The sequence below is a fragment of the Micropterus salmoides genome, unplaced genomic scaffold, assembly GCF_014851395.1.
Source record: "Micropterus salmoides isolate LMB-PRFRI ecotype aquatic unplaced genomic scaffold, ASM1485139v1 Ms_hic_scaffold_3, whole genome shotgun sequence".
Taxonomy (NCBI): domain Eukaryota; kingdom Metazoa; phylum Chordata; class Actinopteri; order Centrarchiformes; family Centrarchidae; genus Micropterus; species Micropterus salmoides.
The window spans coordinates 32626846-32641027 of NW_024042261.1; the positions used below are offsets into that span (position 1 = coordinate 32626846).

The 14182-nt window shown below is 39.7% G+C and overlaps 1 protein-coding gene across 4 annotated transcripts in view; it reads left to right on the forward strand.

Moving 5' to 3' along the window:
* Positions 1-7798, forward strand: part of tenm4 (teneurin transmembrane protein 4) — a 157522-nt gene extending 149724 nt beyond the window's left edge. For all 4 annotated transcript variants that reach the window (XM_038694058.1, XM_038694055.1, XM_038694056.1 and 1 more), the window contains 2 exons: positions 1426-1568; positions 4856-7798. In XM_038694058.1, coding sequence (XP_038549986.1) covers positions 1426-1568; positions 4856-5614 — 902 coding nt within the window. In that variant the 3' untranslated portion in view covers positions 5615-7798. The remainder of the gene's footprint in view (positions 1-1425; positions 1569-4855) is intronic.
* The last annotated feature ends 6384 nt before the right edge of the window (positions 7799-14182 follow it).

The following is a 14182-nucleotide window of genomic DNA, read 5'->3' on the forward strand; positions in this document are numbered from 1 at the left end:
TACATATGTATGTGCTTGTGCATGTGCCCAGTGGCTATCGTTTTGAAAGTGGAGCTTTCAAAGGGAACAATGCTGTACAGCAAAGCCACCCCTGTTGTTGAACACTCAGGTCCCTTCCCAGAAATATCACATCATTTTGTGTTGCTTTGTGGTAGGGAGAAGGTAAATGGCAGTGAAAGCACCCCAGTGGAGAAGGAAAGCACAATGGATCCATATAAACGTTAGCCAGGGCCAGTTATATCAACCCCTTTGGCTAGAAGGAAAATATTGTTAAGAATACTCTGCGGTTACACCAGTCGGCTTCAGCCAGATCTCATTCACAAATCTAAAAAGATCTAATTATCTATGTTCATTCTGGATTATATTTACTCATTAAGGCGTATTGTATCAAATAATACATTTTATGCCTTTTATACTTCATTAATATTTCTGTAGACAATACTGAGAGAAAAATTGTTCAGGTGTTCAGGTGGAGTCTAGGCTGTTACTTCTGTCTGTTTAACAAAGCCATTTAGCTGCCTGCCAAATAGAAAGGCATTCAGCTTCACAGTCCACTATTAGGGGCTGACTGGCATTTGAATGCTAAGCAGACTTTTAGATATACTGTGTTGGGCCTGCCTCATTTGTGATTGATGGCCCTGACATTTCCATTCCTTTCACTAAATTATCAGGGTCCTTTCACTGTCCTCGAACAAATTCTTATTTAATAAAGCTTTGTCAGGTGCCACAATGTGGCAGTGCCAATCTGTGACAAACTTGCCCCCCAAGTGTCACATCAACGATTCTGCCGTCCATAACAAACATATTGAAAGGGGCAAGAAACAAATGGCTTAGATTTAACAGGCTTTGCTTCCACTCATGTCTGTAGCCTTCTCTGTGATATTCAGAATGAATGACAACTCATCACAGGGGCTGGCAGCAACACCTATAACCACAGTGCTGGTGGCTGCTGTTAGACAAACCATATTATCATGATTGCATGGATTTGAATCCCAGACATGTCACTTTCCCCTGTTTCAGCATCTCATTAGAAAAACAATTATTGCAGAAGAACCCACTGAGTCTTCAAAATATCTTGTGTTGAAGTCTCGGCTGCTTTGAAATGACACGATATTACAGTATATAATTAGCAGCACAGCAGACACTCTCAGATGTCACTTGGCGTTTCTGGGACCCAGCAGTGTGTCATTAGTGAAGCACCTGCAGGAGTGGACATGAATCATTGCTGCCATCTCGAGTGTTTGTTATAGCTTGTCCACTTTCACAAACAAATCAAGTGCTCAGACTGAGTGAGGAGTATTTCAAGGAGACAGCCACTTGACCACAGAATGTAAACTGTTAAAATCTCTGGAACAAATGATTCTATCTATTAAGATAACATTATATGTAAATCAGTGTTCCAATGTTTTGATCCCTCCTCCACAGATGTAAACAGCTGGTTGGTGACCTTTGGCTTCCAACTGTACAACGTCATCCCTGGCTATCGCAAACCGAGCACAGAATCTATGGAGCCATCATACGAGTTAGTCCGCACCCAGATCAAGACACAGGAGTGGGATAGCACCAAGGTAAACCAGTCACTCTCACCTGTCCCACCTTATCACAGATCACCATCCTCTACCTCAGCTCCCCTCCTTTCCAATATCATTAGCAAATGGACATGCTCTGTGTAGCCTGACTCCCAGAGGAGCTGCCAGCTATCAGGCTAAAACACAGCCTAGTGAGCCAGGTCCCTGCCCCTGGTCCTCTTCTTGGGGAATGGGGTCAGGCTAAACAGCTCTTGTAATTGCCCTGCCATTAGGGAAATTCACTCTCCATTCCCTCCACCACTGGCCATTGATTTCATCTCAGTCTTACACCGTTAGCCAAGGCCTGAGAAGTAGTAGACATGCTCTGATTACCGCGTTTATCAGCCCTTTTAAGTTGCCTCCAACTCCACTGAATTATTGAAGAAGCCACTGTTGTCTTGGGTTTGGTTACACTTAGACTAGTGAATGCCACCCATCAGGAGGCCAGATTTATGTTGTGTGACACAACAACCATAGCATAGTGGGCATGTGTTGTTCTAAAACATTTGTAAGCCTAAAAGCTACTGGATGATACAATACAGGGTTATCTAAATCGGTGACTTCTCATTTGACCAACCAACCATAATAAGCATGCACACAAATCGGGGTTAATAAACAGAGAAAGCAGTGATAATCAAATAAATATAAATATTCAATATTCAATAAATATTTTTTTAATTGAATTGAATACGCAGACATGTACCTAATCTTTTCCATTTCGTAACCCCACCCCTACCACAGCAAGCCAAGATATCAGGTTGCATACATTTTTTACCATCAGTTTTTTTACAAGCACTCTTGATAGAAATGCTACAATTAAATGAGCCATACATAGTAGTAGTTTGTTTATTTTTGCTTCACTCAGAAGCTTCACCCAATAGAAGTTGGTCCATTTGAGTAGTAATATAATTGAAAGCTATTTTTCATCTATCAACCCAGCGTTACCATTATATATTCAAAAATAACCATGATAGACTGTAATATCAAATCATGTAACCAAGGCTTTAAATAGCAGAGTGAGCATAGATTAGAAGGTTTTCCTCTTTTTTGGGAAGGAGCTCTTCTTCACTACACCTCTGGAGTATGTACTGTAAATGATATATAAGGAGAGATTGAGATAATTAGTTATTACTCTGCATACGAGCCAAGGCAATGATATTTTTATCTCGAATTCCTGCTTAAAAAATGGTGCTCTGAGCTGGTAAATGCTATGTTGATTTTTACTGCAGATGGCCAGACCAGCCTAATTAAATGTAAGCTTCTTTATTTATTTTTTAAAAAGGGACCGCGTACAGTAAAACATAAACGTTACCATTTGATGCACTGTTCCAGATACTAGCTTCAAGCTGTATGCTATATATATGCTTTGAAGCATATATGCTTTTGCTTTGAAGCATATATATGGCTTTAAAACTACACAAGGTATATCCTGTACACTTGCCATTTTATTTTATTGTATACAGGAGAAATATTGCTGCCTTTCTATCTCTCTTCATTTAAGCCCCTATTTCGCCATGCTGCTGAATCCGCACACAGATTGAAAAATGCCGTGAGGGGTCAGACAGATGAGGTTTATGCTGCACAAGACTTGATCTCTCATTCTGGGTTTTGCTGGAGGCTGATTACAACCCATGCTATGTGAATGATGCCTCTCTGGAAGTGTCCCGTGAGGCTGTTTCAGTAAAGTGGAGGATATCGCCCCCTTTCCCCCACCCCCGGGACAGCTGACCAGGTCACACTGTTGGCACAGTAAACAAACATGGAGTGGCATGGTGTGAAGTGTCCCCCCAGGCCATCTCTCCCAGGGGGCCCAACAGCACAGCTGCCCCCTCCCCCTCACATGTTTGCTCTTCATGCAGGATCTGTTGCGGTGTCATGTCAAATAGTTGGCAGATATGATGGTCACTGCAGCCTGCTCCACACTCCTCAGCTCCACCCACTCGCCCAGCCTGTAGCCACCCTCTAACAGAGGCACAGAGAGACAAAATTAGAAACTGTCAGGAGGACTTTGGATATGACTTGTTGACAAAAACTCCTCAGGATGCTCACAGCCTCTTATCTTGGGCGATGGCAAGAAGGCACAGTGTTTGAGAGCCTTTTTGTTGCTGCTCAGACACATTCCGGCAACTGTCTTTCTGTGCGTTGGCCAGCTTCCATTTCATATCACTCGCCTCATTTTAACATCTCTCTTTCTTCCTCTGGAGTATCTCTTGTCAAGTAGTATTAGGACCAAGTGTTTATTTTGGCTGAAGGGAATGTGGTATCTATACAAAGCTTTGATCCCTTATCCCTTAAGGAATAATATGTATATATATGTATAAATATATATATATACATACATATGCTGGTTACCAACTAGCCTGTTTCATGTTTGGCACAGCATGGCTGTCAGAAGGCAGTAATTTTACCCTTTTTCAAAATATCATGGCTGTCACAAATGATCAGAGAGATTTTTATTTGCTGACAAACACCTCTGTCCCTACCTTTACTATCAGTGATACATTCACAGATTCAAAGCATGATGGATTTGCTGTTTGCCATTGATAATGGTTGTTTAGCAATTACATAATTATTTATATATGTAATGTACGAAAGATGTTTAATTAAATAAGAATGTGGGATCAATGGGATATTTTATATACCACCTGTAAGCTTTTATTTTTACACTGTTCCGTATATTGGTGGAATGAATTTAATGACATCATTGGCGTTGTAATTCCAGACCATGCCAATAGACCTCCTGGAAATTATGTTCGTTAAAACTCTGGTAAACTAGTTTGAAGGAAATCTGTTTTCAGCATTGGATGCTTATACATGTTTGTTTTGTTTCTTTTCCTGCAGGTTTTAGAGCATATGTTAGATCGCAGATCATGTTTTTTCAAGTCTTGAGCCATCACATTAATACATGAGCATTTTACAAAAGGTGTCCAATCATTGAGTCAAAAGCTTTAACATAAAAAAGAATAGCTATTACTCTTTAGTCACGGCATTGAATTTGAAATCTTTGAAATGTTAATGAAGCAGTATGAAACTCAGTTTTGAGAAACAAGGGCATCTGAAAGCAGACAGTACTGCTCAGTCCCATGCAGAGTAGGATAAAGGTTACAAGCAGGTGTGAGGCAATCAGAAGTCTTGTCAAATATCGAGAAGAATGTTTTTGAACAAGCACTGGGGTGACATTATGTAAATCCATTTCTTGCACAGAGAAGAAACAGAAAATATATTTCACTGTCTATGTAGGTGCTGCGGGGGCTGTGTGACTAAACAGTATTGTCTTTGTTTTGCAGTCTGTGTTGGGGGTTCAGTGTGAAGTTCAGAGGCAGCTGAAGGCCTTTGTGAAGCTGGAGCGTTTTGGCCAGATCTACAGAGCCAAAAGTGCCGGATGTCCTCAGACAGAGGACAAGAAGATCTTTGCCTCTGTTGGCTCCATCTTCGGCAAGGGGGTGAAATTTGCTATCCGAGATGGTCGCATCAGCACTGACATCATCAGCTTAGCCAATGAGGATGGGCGTCGCATGGCTGCAGTTCTGAACGACGCTTTCTACCTTGAAGACCTCCACTTCACCATCGCTGGAATGGACACTCACTACTTTGTGAAACTGGGCTCATTGGAAGGAGATCTGGCCCTCATTGGCATGACGGTGGGCCGGCGCACACTAGAGACCGGTGTCAATGTGACGGTGTCTCAGGTCAACACTGTTCTCAATGGCAGGACTAGGCGCATTACTGACATCCAGCTACAATATGGTGCGTTGTGTCTGAATACGCGTTACGGCAGCAGTGTGGATGAGGAGAAAGCTCGTGTGTTGGAGCTGGCCCGGCAGAGAGCTGTTGCCCAGGCTTGGGCCCGGGAGCGCCAGAGACTGAGGGATGGAGAGGAGGGCTCGCGAACCTGGACTGAGGGAGAGAAGCAACAGCTCCTGGGCTCAGGGAAGGTACAGGGCTACGAAGGATACTACGTGGTTTCAGTTGACCAATACCCAGAGCTGGCAGACAGCGTCAACAACATTCATTTCATGAGACAGAGCGAAATGGGCCGAAGGTGACATGAACACGAGGCTCTGGAGTGACAGACTCAGATGTAGGACATGGGACTTCTTGCCAAAGACAGTTGTGTACATGACCACTTTTTTTTTCTTTGACAGTGCTCAACTTAGTTTTTAATATACTGTAAAAAAGAAAAAACATGGTTGCAATCAGTTGCACTGTATTAATAGAAGAGTGCCCTTCTCCTTTTGAAGATTCTTTAACAGTCTTTGCCCTCCAAGTGCGGCTGCTAGAGGATGAAAATTTGCGATGTCTGTGACTTATTTTTGTGACTCCATTTCCTCGTTCCTTTTGGTGATTCTGTTCAAAGGAATCCAAGAGGAGTATTGGTAATGCATTATGTTCACTGGTTCACTCTGCTTCCAGACTTGCAGATTGTTATTCACAAGCTTGCTCCATTCTGCCTTTTCTGCGCCTCAGCCAAGGAGATTCCTTCTCTTTTAATCACTTCTTTTTTATACTTGAAACCCTCATAGCCCCAGTCATCCATAAATAATGAGAGAGATTTCTGTTGGCGGTAGAGCCCTTCATCAAAACCCCAACTGAACTTGTCAGAGCACCTTCATTTGTGTGATGTCTTGTAATTTTTTAAGAGGAGGATTGATGCTCATCTGTGGTCTTAGCTTGGAAGGCTTCAGTGCACCCTGACTGTGCATGTTGATGGCCTTTTTTATGAACTACAAAATTAGTAAAACTGCTTAATCAAGCTTAAATTGTATGGTAAAGCCAGCAAAGGGATATCACTTTTTTATTTTGTGCGTGGAAGTGGATTTTTTTTCCAAGAAAGAAAATGAAAACATAGAATAAATTGTTCTATGCTCATTTTTATTTGACTGTGGTCAAACACCTCGATTATGAAAATAGTGAAGAGCCAACCCTGTAAGAAAATACTGTGGAAAAAATGTCTGTATTAAACAACAAAAGGTATTTTACAGGAATGGTTTTGAATTATATTTTAGTTTTTTTTTATAAATAGCTATATGAATTAACAGTATAACAAATGTGAATTTAAAAAATGTGAACTATTGTCCCTTTTATTGTTAATTGTTGTACTTGACCAATACTTAAGGGTGTTTCAACACATGGAATAAACTATGAAAGGTGGTTTAGTTAAATCATTACTGTGTTTTTCATTAGACTGACTACGTTTTACTGATCTCAATTGCATATGAAAGTCAGTGTTTGTTTATCAGTTAGCTTAAGTCAGTATTCCTCTCCACAATGTCCAATCCAATAAAGGTTGGGATGAAAATATTTTTAAAAACTGAGGTTACAAAGGTGGTTAAGAAAACCAATCTCATCAGTGATGCATACTACATTAACATATTGGCTGCTGAGATAGATAGGCTTCGCATTGTGTTGTGGGTGAGATGAAAGATATAAATTGCCTTTGCCCTAAGGGCTGCCCGCAGGTCAGCATCGAAAGTGCTTTCATTCTCCAGAATAGGGCTCCACGTGGTCCCATGGCTGGCTGAAATGCATTAGACCTGCAGGTGTACTAGTTCCCGTTTACAGACTAAAGGTCGTCAATACACGCCAACCTTGGAAATAACCCATGTGGACACATTCTCTAGCTCCCATATGTCAGTGTCCTCCTCAGTGGAGACTGCAAAGGATAATTCTGCTCACTTGAAAATGTCGTTATGTGAAAACCCTGGAGGAGTCAAGACTATTTTGGAAATTGTGACATTGATTTGACTTCTGGTACTTTTTGAACTATGCCAAGCCACTGCACACTCTTGACTTTATTATCATTTTTTTCCATCAAAATATGAACTTGTTTGTGTGTCTGTAGGGGTTGTGGGAGCATGATTGAGTGTTTCAATCTGTACAAACATTAAAGCAAACAGTACGCGGTTATTTTTTTCTGCTGTTGGTTGATTCAGTGATGTTTTGTTTCCAAAAAAATAAGTATGTTCAACATTATATGAATGAAGGATATTTGCATTGTGGAATATTGCACTGAGAACTGTTGCGTCATAAGACTGTATCTTTTTCTAAAGTTCTGGACTCATTTTGAGTTTTGGTTTGTTCTCAACACTGTGTTTTTAGCGCTTCTCTTTGACCATGTAAATATAAAGACATCAAAGTAAGCTGTAAATAAAATGCAAATGTAGATACCTCTTAGAGCTACATCAGTGACCCTGTGTAGTCTTAAGGTAGGAAAAAAATAAAGGGAATATTTTGTGTTTATTTTTTGTCTTTTGTTATATATACTGTAAATTCCATATAATTCATAAAAATATTTTCTCTTGCATCTAAAAACTGCAACATTAGATTTAACATCAGATTCTCTTATATTCACTTTACAACCATAATTCTTTTGGTATTTTCATATTTATACTACACAGCTTAGAAATTAAAGACGCATATTCTTGTTAATCTGCATCTATAGTTTATTATATATACATTCATTCTCACCCTACAACATATTTCATAAGACTTTAATGAGGCTAGTTTGATGCAATATGATAATGTAATATTGCACCATGTGCCATTATTTAGTTAAACATGCACTTCCACCTGTTTTGACTGCAAATCTATTAAATTCCTACGCAGAGTGAACATGTGGCTTGATCACCAGCACATAAAATACAGACTATTAATAAAATCATCTCCACAGTAAATGTATTTCACTGTCACAAGCCTCAAGGGATGCTGTGCAGAACTTGACTATTAATTAATCTGTCAAAGTTGAGGACCAATCCTTTGATGTTACAAAAGACACCAGGAGACTGTGTTTTTAAACTTGATAACTTTGTTGAAACAAGTGGAGCTCAGGGGCTAATCCTGTTAGCAGGTGGGATGGCTCGGGAGTTAGGTGCCAGTATGTGGTGGCGGCAAGGGAGCCTGGAACATTTACACTCACTGCAGGCAGAGCTGAGCTCGGTGCCCAGAAGAATGCGTGATGGCCTGTTTTACCTAAGCAGCCAGCACTCTCATTTGTTCTTCTCATCTTTGCATTAATGTGAGCGGAACAAACCGCTGATCTCTCTGCGTGACAGACAAGCATCATAGGAAACGATAACACCCTAATATTTGCTTTAGCTAGTCTCACTGCACAGGTTTTTACAAAGTAAATTTCAAATCTGTGCCTCTCTTCTTCCTTGAGACAGCCTGAGCCTCAAGACCCACATGCCTCCTGTAAAGAGGATTTCTTTACAGGGAACAGAAAGTCCTGCTAGCACAGAGTCTATGCAGAATGAATTCTGCTGCAGAGAGACTGTCCTTTAGCCTAGAGGACTGTAGTCTTTTGGTAGAATCATAATCAACTTCACCTCAGCCTCTGCTGCAGAGAGGACGTTGCCACAATGCTCTCTGATGATGGAAAAGCCAATTTTATCTTTTATAATCTGTTCTAATTAATTACAAGCATTTGGTATAACTTTTGATCTATTTTGGGACACAATATTAGCTTCAACAGCCATAAACATCATAACACCAAATGTTTGCACACAAATAAGTTACCTAATTAATTAGATCCAAATGACAGGTTATTAATAGATAAATACTGTATCATAATGCATACTACTGCAATATGTTTTTTTCCCTTGAGAAAAAACTGCCCTGTGATGCCAATAGTTTGCACATGCTGTGCTCCATCAATGAGCAGCTAAAAATGCAAGTAGAGGGTGAGGAAAACAGTACGTGCCAGAAAATGTTGAAAGTAATGGCTGTATCATTGGTATTAATGAAGAACTTATTAAAACCACACACATTTGCTGTTGTCAGTTATACTGTGGGGTAGTTAAAATCTATTCTAATTGCATTTTTAACTGAACACAATACATTGTGATGGCTACAATTAACAAATCATCTTTTTATCTTAATGCAATTCATTCAAATATATTCAAGTCACATAAATCAGACAAATTTTAAGAAAAATAATTTTCAACTTTTGTTTTTTGTGTCACTCTTGTGCTTGTTTGTCTTTTATTCAGACAGCTGGGTCTGCAGGAATTGGTTTCGGGGTTCAGAAGGAGTTAGACAGCTACACTATTTCTGGTTCATACAGTCAAACTCTGAATGTGATCCCATATTCACATAACACTTATCATTACATTTAAATTTGACTAACTCCTACCAGATATTTATGTGCGAGGAAAGAATAAAATCCAGGTTTTAGCCTGATTTCACGACTACGACAGGGGAAGGAAGGTGAAACCTTTCTCTAGAAACCATGCATGAACTATTTCCCATTACCTGTGCTGAGTCTGATGCGAAGAGATTTCTTCACATTGCTTTCACACTCCATCTGTTTCCTCTTACTGATAATTTGAACACTCTGAGCCCAAGTGTTGGATAAACACTGGCACAGGTATTTGCTGTTAAAATCACCAAAAGGTTGATTTCCTGCTGAGACCCAGCCATCCATTCCCTCAATGAATCCTGTACATATTCTGAAACTAACCTCTAAAATGAAACACCTGTTGTCCCTCATTTTCCGTCAATCTCAAATACTGTAATTACGTGACAGACAGCTGAAGAGCAATGGTATGGACAGAAAGCACCACCTTGCCACACTATTTTGCAGTTCTGAAGAATTCTAAGCTTCCTAGTGTGGCTATACGTGTTCAAGTTTTCCCATCAGCCATGAAATGGTAACACCAAATGCCTGAATGGATAGGACAGCCTCAGATTATGTCCTTAATCATTCAGGTCCACATTCCCCTCTCTTCCAGCTATGCAAATGGTGGACCAATCATAAAAGCTAATGGGGCAGGGAATGGTAAACCAACTGGCCATAGAGAACTGAGGCTGAATTTTCCTCAAGCTTTGGGTCTCATTTAGGTGCCCACCATGATGACAAAACACAGCAGCAACAGAAGCACTCACTAAAGTGCAAGCTTCGGAAATGAAACTGAGGGGATGGTTTCCAAAGTGTCATATTTCTGTGGGTCATACAAAGGCTAGCATTGCCTCTCATACAACTGACCTGCAAAGGGAAAATGGAAAATGTGCTGTAATAGCACCTTAAGCAGTACAATGCTGCATGCTCGTAATATGAGAGGCATTATTTTCCAAAAATGAGACTTAAGAGCCCTGCGAGAGAGCCTGTTCTCCCCTATTGTAGAGCAACATAACCTGCCAGTTTTGACCTCTGTGCTAGTATGAGAGTGACACATTACACAGCTTTCACTGCTGAAGTCATTTTCGTTAAAAATCACCAAGATAATCAATAATTTGTGAAGTGGATCCACATCAAAGCTGGCGTCACAAATTCACAGTCTGTAGTTTTGTAATGAAAGGAAGACTTACTGCAACTGCAGACTGTAAATACAAGAGGTTGTTTTTCACCTCTTTAGAGAAGTATTACAAAAACACATATTTTTAAAGTATGTGATTTGTGTTTCCTCAAAAAAACCTTTTTAATTAATGTAACTCAATTGTGCATTTTTCAATATTGAAAAATGATTACCTCAGCTTGTGCAACTGAGAAATATGAGAAATATGACAATTCAATTTCTATTCTCACTCTGATGTAAGGCATTAATCTTGTCTGCACAAGGTGAAATTGTTTCCTTGCTTTTTCAGAAATACAAACTGTGAGTGTGTGTAGGTGTGTGGTTGATGTGTACCGGACTCCAGCAGGGTCTTGGTTCTCTTGGTGGGCTCACTGGAGGCGGAAGCCGCAGCTGCAGCTGCCATCTCCCATCACATTTCCATTGACAGGTGTGAACAAAGGACCTAGAGAAATGTCACTGCAGCATTTTTAAGTCACTCGGACACCGCTTGCATTCAGGAATGAATCTGCCGTTGCACATTATGCAAATCATATTGACAGCATATCTAATGCTTTTATTAGGCTAATTATGCCTAAGGTCAAATCTGTCCATGGCAAAGGATCAGTACCCATTCAAACCAAGTGTCTGGAAGAGTTTGGTTTGACTGAAAGGTTAGCTAATGCTTAATGTCTTAGGACAGCCTATCATGTAGCACTTTATGTCCATGAAAAAATAGGTGATGATTTCTGTTTACGACATGATCACCAGTCATGATCAGCCCAGGGCCGTCTTCAATGTTTAGCACTACAGCAGTGATGTACAGAAAAGATATGGAAAGATGTATTTTGAATATTGTTTCATCAAATTTAGGAAACACATTTTTCCCTGCACTCTTTATGATACATAACATAAAGTTTTAAAACAACTTCAGAGCCACTTGTCCACATCATGTGAAAGTGTGATTAAAGAGAGAAGACGTTAATCATAGACAGAGGCAAAGAGGAACCATAAAGGTAAGATTCATCCTCAGTGGAGATACTCTGTTGTCAGGGTTGAAACAAGGCATATGCATATTTAATAGGCTTGAGCTGCTGCAAAGTATTTAGCAGCAGGCCATATTAAAAATATATAAGCAGTAGAAAAGGTTGTGTATCCTTTAAATTGCTCAGCTTTCTTTAGGTCAAAAGGTTAAATTAATGTAAGGATGTTCAAGCCCTTCCTTTGTCTGAAGTCTTTGAGCCCTCTTCATAGAGAGTTTGAAAGCTATTTTGTTGAGCTTCATGTGTTGTTCAGTTGGTTTCAAACTGCCTAAATCTGTCACATAACCAATTTAAATTGTATAATTCATGACATTCCTTCTTTTGCCAGGTGATACTGGCAATATACTGAAGAAAAACATCCAATTTGCTGTGTGTAAAGGGCATTTATATACCCAAGACAAAAAGCAACAAGGTGGTCCTCCCCTCCTGGTACAGGGCAAAATCCCCAAAGTGCTCATTGCCACAGGCATATTCTTATTGCCATCGGCACCACTTGTACAAAATATCTTCCCAGTATCAGACAGCTGTTTAACAACTGCCTTGCCAACCTGAGTGCTACTTTTGTGAATTACATGACCTGTATTGCAACCACCCAAGGACTTATACTAACTCAAAATAGAATTCAATCAATCGAAAGAATAAAACAAACAGTATTTTACAGAAAGTTACTTTTGAGTTTTCCAAGCTCAACAAATGTATAATTATTAGAAGTAATGGTTAGCTGGTTACTCTGTGGTTGATATTGTTTTACACTTTCACCCAGACAGTAGAAATCAATGTGATTCAGTCAGAATGATGCCTCTCTTAGAAAGACCACAAAAGTATAGCAGATACTGTTTCCTTTGTCCTCCTTTGAATCTGCTGCTTTCTGTGTTTTCAGTTTGAAATACAAAGCCTGAAGTCAGTGTGACAGAATTATTTTGGTTACTGAACCTTTGGGCCCATTACGAATACTATTATGTAGATCAGCCTTGGGGAATTTATTTCCACGTTGTGCATTTGGATTGTGACACGCCTGGCCCCTCATTTCATTTACCCATTCAAATAAGCCTGCCAGTCCGAATGCTTTAAAGTTGTGGAGAAATGTTAGCACATTTCACTGAGAAACTTGTTTTCTTTCATATTTCTTTTTCCAACCAAATTGTCTTCACAAACACTCACTGACACACACCACCACACCACTGGCAAAGCAACACAATGACTATTGCCGTCAGGAAAAAAATATCTTAACCTCAGGTTTTCATAGTCACTCCCTATTTGAAAAAGCTTTAATACTGCCATTGTGTGACATGCTGAACATCATTTAGATTTGAAACAGGAAGACAAAGACAGACACATACAAAAACCCTTTTATTGGATGACTCAGATTTCTATGATCCCCCCTGGCTTATGTGGAGTTTTTATACACTGTTGTTCTACGTGTGCAAATTCATTGTTTATTGGCAAGAAACCTCCGACCAGTACATGTGCGTGCAGTGGAGCAGAATTAGATTATAATTCAACTGCACACTCCCCAGCTTTCACTGTTACCCTCCATGTGGCTGCTATACTGCACTTGCAACCATGAAATACATTTATGATGCTGTGCAATACTGCTGATTTTTGGCACCAGTTAAGCCATGGAAAATAAAATCAGTAATAGCTCTCAGTTTTGATAAGTGATCCCAGTTATTTATTTTTAATTTTTTGGGCATGCTGTCAAAAATAATCAAATCTGCATACATGGAAGGAAGAGGTCAACTTTCAAGTGTAGGCTGCTACCACAGCTGGTTTGACTTTTTGCTTCCCCTGACTGATGAACATCAACAATCTGACGCAGATTGAAGAAGGGAACTATATTGAGAAATAAGTGAATAGATAAACAAAAATTTGGCATTTCAAAAATACAATTTGCTCTTGAAAGAGATTGACCAGAAAACAATGTTTGCTGAACACGCGAGACACTGGTTCTTTTCATCATGACATAATGTTTCAGGAGTAGTGCAGCTACAGTGCCAACTCCCAGGTTACACTGCATGTGTTTTGTTTTATCAAATAAAAAAAGATAATATTTCATTCTCTCTGTTGCTGTACAACAAAGGTGCTTGAATGGGAATTGACTGCATGAATAAATCAGATGCAGAAATCAGATGCAGCAGGCGGAAAGTGTTTTGCTGTTACAACGGAAAGAGTTTCAAAACAATGTTTCAAAAAATTTCCTCCTTTCTCTGTCTACTTTGTGATCCTTTGTCATTATTTTAATAAAAAGCCTTTATGTTCTATAAAAGATGGCCCCTTAATTTTGAGGGATAGTTCAGGCAAG